We start from the raw sequence: 16,874 nt of genomic DNA, 5'->3' as shown, positions 1-16,874 counted from the left end.
GGCCACAGTCTGATCAACCAGGAAAAAAACTTTTCTATGAAATGTTACTTACCATAGCCAGTTTTCTTCCTCTTCTTGAAAGTGGTAATTATTTTTTAGCATTTTTCAAATCTTTTATTTTTTTAACCTTTGATAATTGACTTTATTTGTGGAGTTTTTTGTATACACAAAAACTTTAATTTTCATATATTCAAATATGCCTTCACATTCTTACATAGCTTTGGGGTTTGCAGTTTTAATTAAAAAGGTATTCCTAATTCCTATATTGTACATGTGTTTTAGATTTGTCTACATTTAACTCTTTTTCTAAATTTATTTTTTATTTATTTAACATCTTTATTGGAATATAATTGCTTTACGATGGTGTGTTAGTTTCTGCTGTATAACAAAGTGAATCAGCTATACATATACATTTATCTCCATTTCTCCTCCCTCTTGCGTCTCCCTCCCACCCTCCATAACCCACCCCTCTAGGTGGACACAAAGCACCCAGCTGACCTCCCTGTGCTATGTGGCTGCTTCCCACTAGCTATCTACTTTACATTTGGTAGTGTATATATGTCCATGCCACTCTCTCACTTCGTCCCAGCTTACCCTTCCCCCTCCCCGTGTCCTCAAGTCCATTCTATAGTCTGTGTCTTTATTCCTGTCCTGCCCCTAGGTTCTTCAGAACCATTCTTTATTTTTTTTTTAGATTCCATATATATGTTAGCATACAGTATTTGTTTTTCTCTTTCTGACTTACTTCACTCTGTATGACAGACTCTAGGTCCATCCACCTCACTACAAATAACTTGGTTTTGTTTCTTTTTATGGCTAATATTCCATTGTATATATGTGCCACATCTTCTTTATCCATTCATCTGTCGATGGACACTCAGGTTGCTTCCATGTCCTGGCTGTTGTGCATTTTTCAAATCTTAAAGAATGTCATTCTATATTCACTCAAAAACCTATGCTAACACCCTACAAATTCTTCTCTTTCCTGCCTGATAACTTTAGTGAATATGCAAAATAAATATTCTTCTACTTTATCAAAATTTATGGCACCTTTGGTATCACAATATAATGTTAAACATATTTTTCTTATCAAACTGCTGATCTTGACAATTTAAACAATGCTGATTGTTTAAAGCCCTTTATGATTTCAGGACAGTCAGTGGCTCCAAATACAATCAATTACTCTGCAGACAGAGCAACAATTCCTTGGGTCTTGTAAGGCACTTGATTGAAGTGTAACATTTTCTCCCAGCTACCTTCAACTCCAGAGCACAAAGAATCACAACCCATGTGGGGCTAAAGATCTGTTAGGAAAAATGACTCAGGCCAGAGACTGCAAAAAGGAGGATTGCATGGCTTAGTTTTGCAAATATAAATTTCGTTTTAGAGTTGGAGGAGAGCTCAAAGAGGAAACCAGCAAGTGCAGCTTTCAGCCTCCAGGAAGGAAGGACTACAAGAGCTAAACCTGGATGTGCTATTTCAGTTCAAGGAAAGGGGGAAAATTTAATTTTGCAAAGTTTCATTTCTTTTAAAATAAGTGTAATGCTATGGCTCAGCAGGCTATATGGAAATGTGTATAGAGTGTGCACTAAAACGCAAGGCTAATTTCCCTAGAAAGAAACTGGGAGAGAAGGAGAGAGAAAACAGACTCCACTCTCCTAAAAACTCTCCAGTCTGTCTCGGAGGCAACTACAGAGTACAGTACAGAATGATGACAATACTTTGACGAGAACGCCTACAGAGCCGCTCAGTAGAATAAGAGTTAACATTCTCCTGCCTGACAACTTTACAGCAAAGCCCAGAAGAGGAAGCCAGAAAATTCAGAAAAACCAAAGCTTAAGTCTGACTATATTTTTAAATTTCATTTTTGGTTTCTTTATACTTGAGCAGAACTCAGTCCTGCAAACGTCTTCTTCAACGTCATCTTCAAGATATCACCTTGGAATTCTCCCAGAGGCAAAGTGCCAGATTTGGGGTAGTTCTTCCTCGGTCACTAACCCGAGTTGGGCTGGGTTGTGCCTGAGCTGAATGACCTTCGAACCCGTAGAAACACCTGCATTGGCACCATCTCATAGGATGCACCCAGGCTAAGGGCCCGGGGAGGTCGGCGAGCCAGGTATCATTGCCTTCGGGGCGAAAGCCGAAATCACGGCTAGGAGCGGGCTCTGCTCCTCCTAGTCACGCTGTTACTTGGCTGCAGATTCCAAGCCTCAGCCCGACGCGCGCAAAGCGCCCGGGAAATGCCCTGGGGGCCGGAGAGGAGCCCGGAGCCAGTACTTTCTATTAAACTCGGTAAGTACTGCGCTCCCGCCGGCGGGGACACTGCATCGCCAAATGGAAGGGAGGGATCCCTCTCCTCCACCTCGAACTCCTTCCAACCGCCACCTTTTCCTTCCCAACAGACCTGCCGCCCACTCAGGCGGGACATCGGGGTCGGTGGCCTGGGGGCCAGAGCTGGGAGTCAGGGGGTCTGGGCGGCTGGGACCCTGGTTCCCCTCAGCACCTGGCGCCGCCAGTGGCCGAAGGACACTCGTGCTTGGCGGCCGATTGAATCACGGGTGAATCAGGCCCTGCAGGGTTTCGGAGTTTCCTACTGGGAGGAGGCGGGGCCGGGATGTGGATTCGCCGGGAGCAGCCCAGGGAGGCTGCTGGAGCCTGGTTGGGGGCGGGGAGTCGGGAGGAGGGGCGGGGGCTGGCGCAGGGCCTGCGGAGGCGCGGGCGTGCGCGGGGCTCTTTAAAGCGCGCCGGGCACGGGCTCCCACAGACTCGGGGTTCCTCGCGCCCCTCCTGCTCCATCCCGCAGCCCCAGGCGCCTTCAGTCCAACCTCGGCAGCCTCCCCGCCTCCCCAGCCTCCGGGGCGCAAGGAATCCTCCCGACCTCGCCGTCAGCTCGTGAACATGGCGACCCCCACCGGGCCCTGGGTGCCCTGCTCCGAGGCCGCCGTCGCTCGGGCGCTCCTATTCGGCTGGGTCCTGGTCCGGGTGGCCGGAGCCACAGGTGAGTGTCACCCTCCCCCCCCCCCCCACCTCCGAGCCCTGGGGCCCGCCATCGTGAGGAGAGAGGACAGTCCTGGCTGGCAGCAGGCTCGCCCTGCCGCTCTGAGGTGCCACCCGCCCGGGACCCGCCGCCCCTTCTGCTAGAGATGCTTGCTCGTGGCGTCCAGCGTTGCCTAAGTGCGTTCGGGGCTCTCGCTTGAAGTTTAGGGAAAGAGCTTCCCAGGGAGCCGACACCTTGAAGGTGGTGGGAGTGGCTCCTCACCTGCACGGGTCGGCGTGCAATGTTTGAATGTTATCCTTCATTATATATGCACTTTCCATAATAAAAAGCGGCTCTCGGTCTTATCTTGATCGTCTGTGTTTTAGATTGCGTTAGAGGCAGTCCTTGCAAAATGTCGCTTGGACTGGAGCAGGCACCACATTGTGCGTGCCCTGTAAGCCTGTTCTGTGTGCGGGCAGGGCAGAGGCTGATCTGCTGAGAACTGGCCAAGCAGACCTTAACACTAAGGCATCCTAACCGAATACATCCGACGGTGTAACAGGCTTAACGGCTGCATGGGTGTCTGTGGAAGTTTCAGTATAGAGACATTTTAGATATAAATGAAAAAAGTCAAGGTTTGGGTTTTTTTTATTGGATGCAGTCCTAACTCTTCTTACATATGTGGGCTTTGCCCTTTAACGTAATTTATGGAAAACCCTTCCTAGCCGGCTTTCCCTGCTAAGTTGAACCTGGAGTCCTGCCCTTGGACACCCTGGGCCACTGATGGCTCCTGGGCTGTGCTTCCAGGTCATTATCACAGGGCTTACCCCATGAATAATTTCAAACAAGGATTTCAAGATCCTTGTGTGTTTCCTCAGATTACCCGGTCAATCTTGCCATGAGGAAATTCTGGGTTTAGGAAAAAACTGCAGATTTTTTCTTATGATAATTCAGTTAAAGCTTTTGTGGTTGGAAAAATATTAATATGAGGTTTATGATGATGTTGGGGAGTGGGAAGATGTTTTATACCATCAACATGAAATCGTGTGCTGAGAAGTTCATGTAAACATTAATAGCTGTTTCTCTGTTGTTTAAAGGCACTACAGATGTAGTAGTAGCATATAATTTAACTTGGAAGTCAACTAATTTCAAGACCATTTTGGAGTGGGAACCCAAACCCATCAATCATGTCTACACTGTTCAGATAAGGTAAGCTAGGTACCAAAAAAGAAAAATAAGATTTTTGCTGTTTCCACTTTCCTGTGCTGAATATAAATGTCTTTAAAGCTGATTGTTGGATGAGATTATTTAACAGATAACAAAGAAGAGGGCATTCATCGTAATTTGCTGGCCAGAGCCATACTCTATCAAGCCTGCAACATTTCCAGACCTTAAACTGATAGAACATTTTAATTGTTTTTGGAGATGATGGGGAAATTTGTAAGTGGAGTATAAGCTGTGGATAGGAGACCTTCTTGAGCAAGCCACGGTGGCACTGATCGCTGATAATTTATCTCATCTAAGTACACAGCTCTTTTTCCGTGTTGTCTAGACTGCTAGCGGGATTTAACATGTTAGAGAAGAGGTGGGGAGGAGTTCGGATGTATACATTGCCCTTAAACAGTGTTTGATTTATTAATCTTTGGATTCATGATTCAAAATTCGGTTGCATACGTGATCTTCGAGGCGGTCAAATTCATGACTCACTGAGCAGGAACAGAATACTCCTCTGTCTGCACCCTGAGCTGTCAGGGCTGCTCTGCTCATCCGTCTCCATCCCTGATTGGCAGCTGTCCCCAAGAGCCCCTAATTCAGCATATTCAGTCTCAATGTCCTCTTTTTGATGGTTGTCACCATATTCTTAACAAGTTTTTGGTTTCTGAAATGTTCTAGGAGGCTTGGTAGAGCTCTTATTAAGTAGAGGAGAGCAGCTGTGGAAATTAACACTGCTTGTAAAAGGCACAAAAGTATCGCTGGCTAAAATTAAAGGTGCTTTGCTGTTTTGTTTAGCTTGTGCCAAGCCTTTTGTAGCATTTGGAATGCAGCTGCTAAGTATGGAGTGGGGCTTTTAGGTGTTTTTATTTTGTTTGTTTGTTTTTTTTCCAAAATCAACTTCATGACAACCATTGCCAAGGCAACACGGAAGAGAATTTGTGTGTGCATGCATGCTTGTATAGCTACATAGAAAGATTTAAAGGAATTTCATAACTCGAGGTAATAATTACGATTATGGTCAAACTTGTCAAATCAGATTCTACTGGTTGAGAGTTAGTAATTCCACTGATACAGAGCTGAAGTTTACCTTAGTAGACCCTTTCCTTCTGGGTAGTGAAAATAAGATTTTAGGAGGAATGCTTACCTCCGAAATATATTAAGTTTGTTAAACACGAGGAAACATATTTCTGATTTACCAGCTTTTTAAACATAAGCCTTTGTCAACTCAAAGTTCTTGGACTTTGCTAGACTGTTGTTACTAAAGTGGACGCAGTCCCCTTCTGCAAACATCCTAGTGCAGAGCTGCCTCTTGGGGGCGCCCGCGGACCCGGGCTGGGGGTGGTTCCCGCCGCACCGGCCGTCTCCACACCTGTGCTGGAGGACGTGTGAGCAGTCCCTCGCCCCTGCCGGAGACCCGCACTCTTCGGCGACCAGCCCACGGGTAAATGGGATTCCTGGGTGAAGGGACCGTAGCAATCATTTTATAGAAGAGGAAACTGGCCCTGGGAAGGTGAGGGACTTATTCATGACTGCGCTGATGGGGCTCGCCCAGCAGGGTCGGGTACCACGGTTTACCCAGCAACGGGCACCACCACCCCTCAGTGGGTCTCCCCGGGTCTGATGTGGGGCTCCAAAGCCGGGAGGGGGAAAGAAAGTCATTCCCACTAGTCTCCTCAGTGCGCCTTCCTCCCTCCCAGTTTCCTTCCCTAGAGAAAGTGTCTTGACCTGCTGCACCTTCTGACCCACCCACCTCACCACCAGCCTGTCCTCAAACACAGGGCGCCGCTGCTGTGCCTGAAGCCCCTCCTTGGAGCACCAACTGCCTTTTTCCCCTTTGGAAACAGTGTTCACCGGTGGTTGCAAAGTGTTACTGGCTCAAGCCTTAGCACCGACCAGCCCTTGTAGTATTGATTCCATGAAAGGTTCTGAATTCTAAAACAGAACTCCCCAAGCTTGTAGAAAACAACTTGCTTCTTAATTGGTGAGTCTGGATTCTGTTGGGAGTTTTTAGAAGTTCAGGCGGAACTTTTATTATTTCCAAATCAGGAGATTTTGCAATACCCAGAGGAACCTTGGAGGCGTTTATATTGTTCATGCTGATTATAGCATTCAGAGAAACTGAACTGCAGAATTGCCCCTTCCTAACCTGCTCACAGCACTTTATGGCTTTAGTACTTTTGATGATTTAGTTGCTTGTGCTAAATTTGGTCAGAGGACTGTGGTTGCTACTGTGAGCTGGGAGGAACCAAATGCTATCTCTCAGACGGAGTGTAGCCTCAGCACCCAGCAGTGTTGCTCCTGTTATCTGAACCATTTGTTTGCCATAGCAGTGGAGAAGAATCATCAGGTTCTCATTCACTTTTTAAAATAGAAATGATGTAATTTTAAAAAATGCATTCTGGTCATTCTGGAATTAAGACTGCATCTCTACTTTTATCACAGAAAATTAGAGAAATCTAAGAATATGTAAACTGATATTTCTGTATCAATCTTTGTTTGTGAATTTAAGGACCAAGAGGTGTTTACTCACACCCTCTTAGCCCGATTACTTAGTTCAGACTTTAAAAAAAAATACTTATTTATGGTTCTCATGCCTGGATTTAGACAACTGAATCCATATGGCAGCTTGTTTTCCCCCAGTTCAACCTGGAAATGTAAACCATCTAATACCCAGCAAGGCCTGGCCATGTGCAAGCCCTAAAGCCCAACTGCATGATGGGGGAGCACAAGGGCGTGGAGCCCTGGTACCACCCTCACCTTAAGTGCTTTAATGAGATGTCAGTGCTGGGGGATGGGGAAGGGAGAGATCAGTTCTGAGCAAGGAGATCTGGAGATTCCTGCAGAAGGTGGGATTGGAAAGTGGCCTTGAATGAAGGGTAGGGAACGCTGGTGGTTGATGATGGGGATGGGCAGGGTAGCTGTCAACTTATGTGGGACAGATGTGTGTGGATCCAGCTGCAGTGACATTTGTCTAGGAATTATCTTGGTTCTGTAGAATAATTTCATTTTTAGAAGCTCTTTATATCATTTCAGGATACTTTCATTTTTGGCAGTTCTTTAAATCATTTCCTCTTCAATGACATCTTACAAAAGAAAGCTCTTTCGTCAGATCTGTCTCTTTGTCTTAGACTTTGACAGATAACCACCTGTATTGTTGCTCTATAGTTTTTGACAGCACATCTTGTAAAAGTGAGGGAGGCATGTAGTATAATGAGAGGAACAGACCCAGCTCTCACCGCATAAGCTGTGAGAATTGTCTTGTTACAAGTTACCTTGTAACTTGTACAAGCAGCTCTGTGCTTCAGGGTCCTCATATGTGAGGAAGATCCAATACCTTCTTGGAAGGATTATACCAAACGAAGTAACATGGTTGAGGGTCCAGTACCGTGCCTGGCTTATAGTAGATTCAATAACTGTTAAATAACCACACCAAGAATGGTCACAATAGAATGTAATAGGATAGAATATATTAAATAGAATATAGAATGTGGTAAACAGAATATAATAAGTAGACTGTAATAAATAATTGGGTCTTGATGGAAAATTGCCCTTTCTCCCACATAGTCATGACAGATCATCTACATTTTAAGAAAGATATTTAACAAAACGGTTCAGAGCACAGACCCAGTAGTCAAATTGCTGTCTGGCTCAAAATCCAGCTGTGTGACTTGGAGCTGGTCACCCAGTCTCCCTTTACCTCCGTTGCCTTATCTGTAAGAACAGAGACAATTACAGAGCCACCCGCAGGTTGCTGTGAGGATTCAAACTCATCTAAAGTGCTCAGCATACCAAACGCCTCCTCGGGATTGCTTGTGGAAGCTGCTCTTGTAACACAGCACCCCAGCCAGAAAACAGTTTGTTTTGTTGGATGCAAATCATAATGTTCCATTTCTCTTCCTTCAGCCCTAGATTAGGAAACTGGAAAAACAAATGCTTCTACACAACAGACACAGAGTGTGACGTCACCGATGAGATCGCGAAAAATGTGAAAGAGACATACTTGGCCCGGGTCTTTTCCTACCCATCGGATGCCATCGGTTCTACTGGGGAGCCTCCGTTTACCAACTCCCCGGAGTTCACACCTTACCTAGAGAGTAAGTAGCTTGGTTTGTAGTAACCGTTCATTCTTGTTTTCAAAAACTTCTGAATATTCTTGTGAGCTTGTGACCCTTAGGAGCCATGACATAAAAAAATATTTATCCATAAACACATCTTCTTTCTCAGAAACTGGTAAGTGCCACAGCCCTCTTCGCTCATTCCGGATGTGGCAGGAGGTTCACGGAACGTGAACTTTGGAGTTGATAACAATGTCATCAAGTAGGTTTCTCCACCAGTCTGTCCCCAGACCCTACCAGTAACTGGCTGGATGAGGGGCAGGGAGTAGGAAATTCACCAAGCCTGAGGTTCCAGTATTTTCCCATATATATTCCAGTATTTCCCCATATATATTTAGGAGATTTTATATACCTCACTTCTGAATTTTCAGAAGTCCCATCAGACCAGAAGTCCCAGTTTAGGGTTTTTCACAGATGGTCACAATTCCATGGGGAGAGTTCCATTTCCCTCCAATCTCATAATTGGGCTTGCTGACCTTTTTAATCGCTTGACCATGATTTGAGTCCTGTGATGTGCTGGCACTTGCTGGGCCAGCTCCCATCCTGCTTCCTTCATGCTGGTCTTGAAAACGCAGAATGCTTTTCTCCCCAGCCTTTGGCCCAGTAAACTGACTTGAGCGTCTACTAAGGGAGAGCAGAGGATTCCTGCCAAGTAGGAGACGTAAATTTTTTGTCACGGCTATGGTTCTGAACTAGGTATTTTAAATAAACACATGTAGCACATTGAGAAGAGTGAAATCAGCTGCTCTAGCAAGAAGACTTGGAATGAAAGTGTAGTGTTATTGGTGCTTTTATATTTACCCTTCTGAGACCCAGAGGGGAGTTTCTCAAAGCAGGGATGGAGATAAGGGGCCAGAGGGACAGGCAGCCGCCTTTCCCCTTAGCACCTACTTTGAGGGTGGAAATAGGGCCAGCCTCACCCCAGGTGAATCTGGCTGCCTGCCCTGAGCCCCTATGTGCCAGAGCCCATCTTCAAACTCCCCTAGTGCTTCTACCTGTGTGTCTCTCCCAGCACTTAGCTAGAGTAGCGACCCTACCCACAGCCGCCTGCAGTAATTGCAGGGTCATTGACATTTATTCTCCCTCCACTGGCAGCATCCTCTTGATTCCTTTTTATACTTCTTGAGTTTTTTGTCAGCCACTTCAAATCCTTTTTCAGTGCAAGAGGGAAAATAGTTTATGTTTTTGTGTGTGCTCACACACACACATACTTGCATATAATTCCTGTTAAATTATTGGGATTTGTTTTACTGTCCTTCAACCAAAGCACATGAGATAGTTGAGCCATCAAAGAGACCTAGTGTGGGGTCTTCCCTGGTGGCGCAGTGGTTGAGAGTCCGCCTGCCGATGCAGGGGACGCGGGTTCGTGCCCCCGTCCGGGAAGATCCCACATGCCGCGGAGCAGCTAGGCCTGTGAGCCATGGCCGCTGAGCCTGTGCGTCTGGAGCCTGTGCTCTGCAATGGGAGAGGCTACAGCAGTGAGAGGCCCACGTACTGCCAAAAAAAAAAAAAAAAAAAAAAAAGAGAGAGACCTGGTGGTTAAAACTGGTTCCTTGAGGTACCAAGGACATTTCTTGGGGTTTCCCACAGCCTCTAATTTATTTTATCTAAGATATGGAACCTTATGCAGCTGTTTGGTTAACCACATGTGGCTGTTGAGCACTTGAGATATGGCTAATGCCCTAAGTGTAAAACACACTGGATTTTGAGAAAGATCTCCAAAAGTTTTTATATTGATTAAATGTTAAAATGATAATATTCTAGCCATATGGGGTTAAAAGAAATATATTATTAAAATTAACTTACCTGTTCCTTTTTACGTTTTCTAATGTGACTCCTAGGAAGCTTAAGGTGACATCTGTGGCTCCCATTACATTTCCGCTGGACAGCACTGCTGTAGAACGTCTCAGGGCCCAGCTCTGGGGCTAGGGAGTTGGTTCTATGAGCTGTTTCATGAGGGATGACCAAGTTGTTATTAACCGTGATTAATGGGATTCTACTTTGTCTAGAATTCTTTGGTTCCAACAAAGCTCATTTTCTGTGTTTTAGCAAACCTTGGACAGCCAACAATTTGGAGTTCTGAACAAGTTGGGACAAAACTGAATGTGACCATACAAGATGCACGTACCTTAGTCAGAGTGAGCGGCACATTCCTAAGCCTCCGTGATGTTTTTGGCAAGGACTTGAATTATGTACTTTATTATTGGAGAGCTTCAAGTACAGGAAAGGTGAGCCTTCTTTTGTTTTTATGACTCGTTTTAAATTGTAGATCCTTGATTTTACAGCCTACTTCTTTTCCAACTCAAATATCAGAGCGGGTGGTTGAGAGGACAGGGTGGCGGAGTGGGAGGGGCCGCTGTCCTGGTTTTACCTGTGACTTCCAGCTGCCTTGGTCAGGGCCTCCTCGGATACTCAGGTTCCTCAGCCAAGGGGCTGGACCGGTCATCTCCAAAGTTCCCACCGGCTCCTGCATTTCTTCCTCTACGGAGGATCCCAGAGACAAGATTTGTTTTCCATTCAACAATTAATACTTCATTCCTATTTTCCTTTACTGAAGATATCTTTTTAATTAATTAATCAATTAATTTTTGGCTGTGTTGGGTCTTCGTTTCTGTGCGCGGGCTTTCTCTAGTTGCGGCAAGCAGGGGCCACTCTTCATCGCGGTGCGCGGGCCTCTCACTATCGCGGCCTCTCTTGTTGCGGAGCACAGGCTCCAGACGTGCAGGCTCAGTAGTTGTGGCTCACGGGCCTAGTTGCTCTGTGGCATGTGGGATCTTCCCAGACCAGGGCTCGAACCTGTGTCCCCTGCACTGGCAGGCAGATTCTCAACCACTGCGCCACCAGGGAAGCCCCAGATATCTTCTAAAGGGGCTAAAAACTGGGTTGGATGTGCCCAAACTGGGTATCTTCATCCGTGGAAAAAAAACATCCTTAGCAGTTATCGGGGGAACTTGATGAGCCAACTCACTTCCAATCCTTTATGTCAGATGTGTCCATGTAGGCTTTAACTATCACAGTGACTTAGTAAAGGGGGCAGAATTCACTCTGAGCCCAGATGAATAAAGGACTCTATCTTTTAACAGAAAAAGGCCACGACAAACACTAATGAGTTTTTGATTGATGTGGATGAAGGAGAAAACTACTGTTTCAATGTTCAAGCAGTGATTCCATCACGAAGAGCTAACCAGAAGAGTCCAGGAAGTCCCATCGAGTGCACTAGCCAAGAGAAAGTTGCGTCCACGGGTGAGTGGCTCTACCCCTGATCCATCTGGGAGGGAGGGGTGCCTTCCAGGACCAGGATGTACTTTCTTCAGGGGAAAACTGCCTTGGTTTTTTGTGGTTTTGGGGGTACTCATAATTTTAGGCACTTAGAGATGTTCCTATGTTGTTCCCTTGTATTAGCAAGTGTTTTTTTGAGCACATACCATGCGCTAAGCTCTCTGCTGAGCCCTGGGCCCATGGTACGTGTTTAGAATTTAGCATCAAATGCAGATTTCTCTGAGCATTTCTTCATACTTAAATTCTGATTTGGGGAGCTTGGGGGGAGCTTCTGGACCAGGTGCAGTAGCACCTGATGCACATTTATGAGCACCTACTGTGGGCTGTTGCCACAAAGGTTGTAACCCACGAAGGGAAGGGACTGAGTCTGTCAGGTATACCACGTGCATGTGTGTGTCCCTGGCCGGCACGTGCGTGTGTACATATGTGCCACACCAGGGCCCTGACACCAAGTGAGGAGTGGATCTTATCTGGAGATGCCATGGAGGCTCAGACACGTGCATGAGGATGAGAGCCCAGGAATCTCCCACCAGGCTTGAGCGGGATAGTGCTCTGAGTACTTTTGGGAACAAAAAAGTCAAAGGATAGCAATAATGACCTAGTGCCTTGTTAAGATGTAATTTAAGCCTTTAAAAAACACTTTCAAAATTCCCTCCCGTTTATTGACACCGACAGAAGGAAAGGGCTCTCCTTCCCTCTGGTTCTGCACCGTCTGGGCCCTCATACCCACAGCCCTCAGGTCCATCCTCCTAAAGCCAGCTTGAGTTCCGCTGCTCTCTGACTTCATGCACACCTAGATCGCTGCTTCCCCTGCCTCTTCTCTATCTGCTGAATTGGGTCCTTTGAGAATCATTTCAGATGCCACCTCCACCAGGAAACCTTCTTACTGCCCCAACCAGTTATCATCTCTTCTTTACTTGAATCTTGGTAGTGCTCGGTATCTCTCTTTGCACTCATAGTTCAGCTTCTATAATCGTTGCCACCAAACTCAGCATCATTTTTAGCCACTTGTTTCTAACAGCCGTTCTTGCTTCCATCTTCATGTATCTTTCTAGACTGTGAGCATTATCCAGTTTATTAAATCACTTTCACCATTGTCAATTGCCTGCAAACATCTAGCGTTTGACAGATTCTTTCCTAATCGAAATGTGTTGTGGTGGAAAGAGCGCAGGAAAGATTTCAAGTTACGCAAAAGCAGGATGGTGTAATTTGGGGTTATGCCTTCAGTTCTGCCCACTGATAAATGGGATTCAAGCTCTCTCTCTGAGTTGACTTGGTACCTTTTATTTTTCAGAAATGTTCTTCATCGTTGTAGCAGTGACGCTTGTGGTCATCATCTTCATCATCGTCCTGTCTGTGTCTCTGTATAAGTGCAGGAAGGCGAGAGCAGGGCGAAGTGGGAAGGAGAGCTTGCCCCTCAATGTTGCATGAAAGATCCTGCTCTTGGATCTGCCAACTCTGCAGAGCTCGTGTTGCACTGTGACCAAGAACATGTAAGGCAGTAGAATACATGGAAACACAAATGAGTGTTTGTTTGGAGCTTAGAGACCCTTGGGCTCAAAGAAAGCTCTTATCCGACCTGTTCTCACAATTAGCATTCTGGTTTCAACATCAGCATTAGACACTTTGGAATGTAATGAGCGGTACAACCAATTTCAAGTTTTTAAAATTTCTATTTTAATGCTACAGCACCTTTTGCACATATCATGCTCTAGACTGTATATTTTCTACACTCAAGTTGAAGACAGATCATCTAAGGAAAAACAAATGAACAAATGCCCTAAAAAATCCTGGGTGGATTTTTGGAGAACTTTTGAGAGGCCGACTTCAAAGCATGTGGGAGAGTAAAATGGAAACTGGGTAGATTTTCTAACGTATGTCTGTCCTTTTGTAATATGGTGTTTAAGGGTTTTTTCTTGAGTACTTTTGGAGGTTCGAAACAATTAGCAAACATTTATATGAATGTGTTAAAAGCAGAAGACTTGTATTTGGGGCACATTCATAACATGCATTACAGTTTAGCACTTTAACTGACTTAAATGCTGTTGAAACACTTGACAGATAGCTGTATTTTTATAAGACCACTATACCAACAAATTACATAGAGTTTAAGATTTAAGGTACTTCACACTTTATGATCAACATTGTACATATTTATATAATTTGAAAAAAGGTTTTATATATGGGGATTTTCTATTTATAGAGGTAATATTGTTGTTTGTATATATTGAGATAATTTATTTAATATACTTTTATATAAATAAAGGTAACTGGGAATTGTGACTATTTATTATATCTTATTTATCTTATTTAGTTATTATTTATGGTTTGGCCTTTGTATTAGTTGGCTCTGCTGCAGTAACAAATGACCCTGAAATTCTCAGTGGCTTATGACAATGGTATCTTTACATTACACTTACAGTTTGGTGGCTGTAGATTGACTATAGCTCTTCTTAATGTCTTCTCATTCTTGGACCAAAACCAAAGGTGAAGCCCCTATTTGGATCAGGGCAGAGGGAAAAGCAAAAAACTAGTAGAACAGGGAGCCATGTCTTCAAGGTTTAAGCCTCCTCCTAAAACTCCACTCCAGAGTGGCTCAGTGTCACTTCTGGTCACATGCCACTGGCCTAAGCAAGACATATGACCAAGCCTGGTAACACTCTGCCTGCCGGGAGGCACCATGAGTCACACAGCAATGGGCATGGATGTATGGTTTCCAGGGAAGGGAGGATCTTATACCATCTACTGCAGGCTTAGCGGGAGAGAGATCTTCCCGTGGGCATTAGTTTGAGTTGCAGATGAGGGTTGGAGAGGAGAACAGGAGAAAAATTCTTCAGATTATTGAAAGAAAATTTGATAAAAGGACAAGGTAAGATAGGGAGAGAGAGAAGTGGAGTTTCTAGAGTTATTAGAAGCAAACTAGGTTGAGAGCTCTTTGTGGGCAGGATGGGGGGGTCACCGTCTGCTGCTCCTTGACCGTGCCAGTGGGCTCTTAGACATGGCTGAGTCGAACTGACTTCACTTCCTCCATCTAGAATGTAGAAATAGTGAGTTCTCCATTCAAATGCAAATAAAATCTAGCAGAACAGTCTAGATCTCACAACTGCACTGAAAGAGGATTCTAAGTAGAGATGAAAATGAGGCTCCTGGCACCTGGTTGAGCCCAGTCGTGTTTGCCTCCTGTTGTGGAAGGCTGGGCCAGCGCGGCCTGGGGAAAGCTTCCAGAGGCCACCCCTGCCTGGACGTGGTCCCACCAAGGAGACACTGAGCAAGCACTGAAAGCCAAGACTCAGCTTACTGTCCAGCTGTTCATGAATTAAGTGCATTTTGTTCCTTTGCTCCAAAGAACTCAAAGCATTGTCAATAAAAATCTAAACATGAAATGTTAGGTATAACACCATATTCTTAGAAAGAATGGGGCCAAACAACCTTTCACGTCCTCAGAAAGATGGCGGCCTGAAAAAAAAATATATATATATTTTGGAGAAATTAAGGGAAACAGACCAGTGGTTGGTTTATTGGCTGGTTCTGATGGGTTGTTTGCCAGTCTGTGTCAATGCTGGAGTGGCATTCAAGCCAGAGAAAGAGGGCGTGCATTTGCAGCAGAGTCAACAAAGGAGAGGCTGGCATGGGAGCATGTCCCAAAAGAAGTATGCTTTGGCTGTTATCTTGAATTCCTGCTCACATGGGGCTATCCGGGACAAAGAGCTCAGTGCATGGGGGTAGAACAAGCTCCCAGAGAGGGTATCTGACTGGGTGGTTCCATCAGGCTGCTCTCTCCCTGCCAGGAATAAGTACAGCATTATGCAATTCCATGGTCTCATAATCTAAGGAACTTGAATGGTCCCACTAAAGAAAGTACTGGCAGAGTGAAAGCAGGTCTGGGTAGTAATGAGGTGTCTGGCTGTTCACAGGGAAGGAATTCATTACAGATCCAAATGAGGCTGCACTGCAATGATCGGGAAGCTTCAATATTGCAAATTTTAACCACGACTCAGGTTTCCACCCCCGCCCTTATCCCTGAGACTAAAGAGCTGCTGCTCAAATCAACATCGTAATTAGCACTGGAGCAGAAAACCATACTCTAAATTGTTGGCTGGTATCCAGAAACTACTGCCCTCCAGTGGGCCAAATTATAGTTCATTATTTATCCCGGTCCTTAAAAGTATCCCATAAAGCTAATTGCTGGTAAACTAAACGTTCATGCTTTGAAGACAGATTTTTACCATCTTAAATTATTAACCAAGTTTGACTTACATATAAGAGACTAATACTTGTGAAATCCAAAGACATTTTACCTTAGTTACAGCTGAGAGCCAATAACCTAAGGACTTGTCTCAAATAAACAAAGGACCAATTCTATCAAATAGTAAATAAACTCATTACCAAATGCAGTTTTGACCTGTTTTAAGACACGTGTATTTAGCATGTGTTATTTTTCTTCGGTGGTTGCCTGAGAAGCTTTGTGATGGTTACAAGGTGACTTTCATTCATACCACACACTTATAGTGGACTCTAGTTCTTCTTTCCCACAGCCCTGCTTTTCAACTGCAGACAGAGGTGATTCTGGCTTTGCCATTCAGCACATTCCTTCCTCATGACTGCAGAAACTGGTTTAGGGGTAAGCACATGCCCTAACTTGGTCTAGGAAGGGTGAATCTCAGCACTTTGTGGGAATGTTGGGATGCTCTCTTTCTTGATGAACATAATGAAGAAACATGTAGCCCCAATGTTAGCTTAATCTGATGGTTCTCAAAGTGTGGTCCTGCATCTCAGGTGATGGAATAAGAATTAGCATCACCTGAGAGCTTGTTAGAACTTCAACTTCACAACCCTGACCTCAGGCTTACTGAATTAGAAATCTGCATTTTAACAAGAAGCCCTTCAAGTGATTCTAATGCCCAGTGAAGTTTCAGAACCACTGGCTTAATCTATAATTTACTGCAATGAGAGACTACAAGTAGCTCTAGACACAAATGGGGCATTCCTAGCCCTGGGAGATGTCAGAAAGCAGCTTGCTGTGAAGCCAAAATCAAATTAAGAATACATAAAGCATAGACAAGATCCTCTGTCTTTAGCTGCACTGGAAGGTCTGTCATATATGGGTCTGTTAGGATTTTTTCTGTTGCAACGTACCGAAACTCTTCCAAGGGAACTTAAGCAAAATTGGGGAGCCTGTTTTCTCTTTTGTCAAGTGAGCTAACTGGTTGAAAGCTCTTCAATCTCTTTTAGCCTAAATTCCATGATTATGTATTCATTAGATAGAGCATGAATAATTAACAACCGAA

At 44.8% G+C, this 16,874-nt stretch overlaps 1 protein-coding gene across 1 annotated transcript; it reads left to right on the top strand.

Moving 5' to 3' along the window:
• Window positions 1-2,898: 2,898 nt before the first annotated feature.
• On the top strand, window positions 2,899-13,217 carry F3 (coagulation factor III, tissue factor; the record flags this gene model as incomplete). Its single annotated transcript, XM_079725404.1, has 6 exons — window positions 2,899-2,998; window positions 4,075-4,186; window positions 8,096-8,286; window positions 10,357-10,535; window positions 11,391-11,550; window positions 12,881-13,217. The coding sequence occupies 6 exons, from the start codon at window positions 2,899-2,901 to the stop codon at window positions 13,015-13,017; spliced, it is 879 nt and encodes a 292-aa protein (XP_079581530.1). The 3' UTR covers window positions 13,018-13,217.
• Between the last annotated feature and the right edge of the window lie 3,657 nt (window positions 13,218-16,874).

The sequence above is a fragment of the Hyperoodon ampullatus genome (assembly GCF_949752795.1).
Source record: "Hyperoodon ampullatus genome assembly, chromosome: 2".
Classification (NCBI taxonomy): Eukaryota; Metazoa; Chordata; class Mammalia; order Artiodactyla; family Ziphiidae; genus Hyperoodon; species Hyperoodon ampullatus.
Note: the sequence above shows the minus strand (reverse complement) of the source record. Positions and strands in the feature narration are given on the sequence as shown.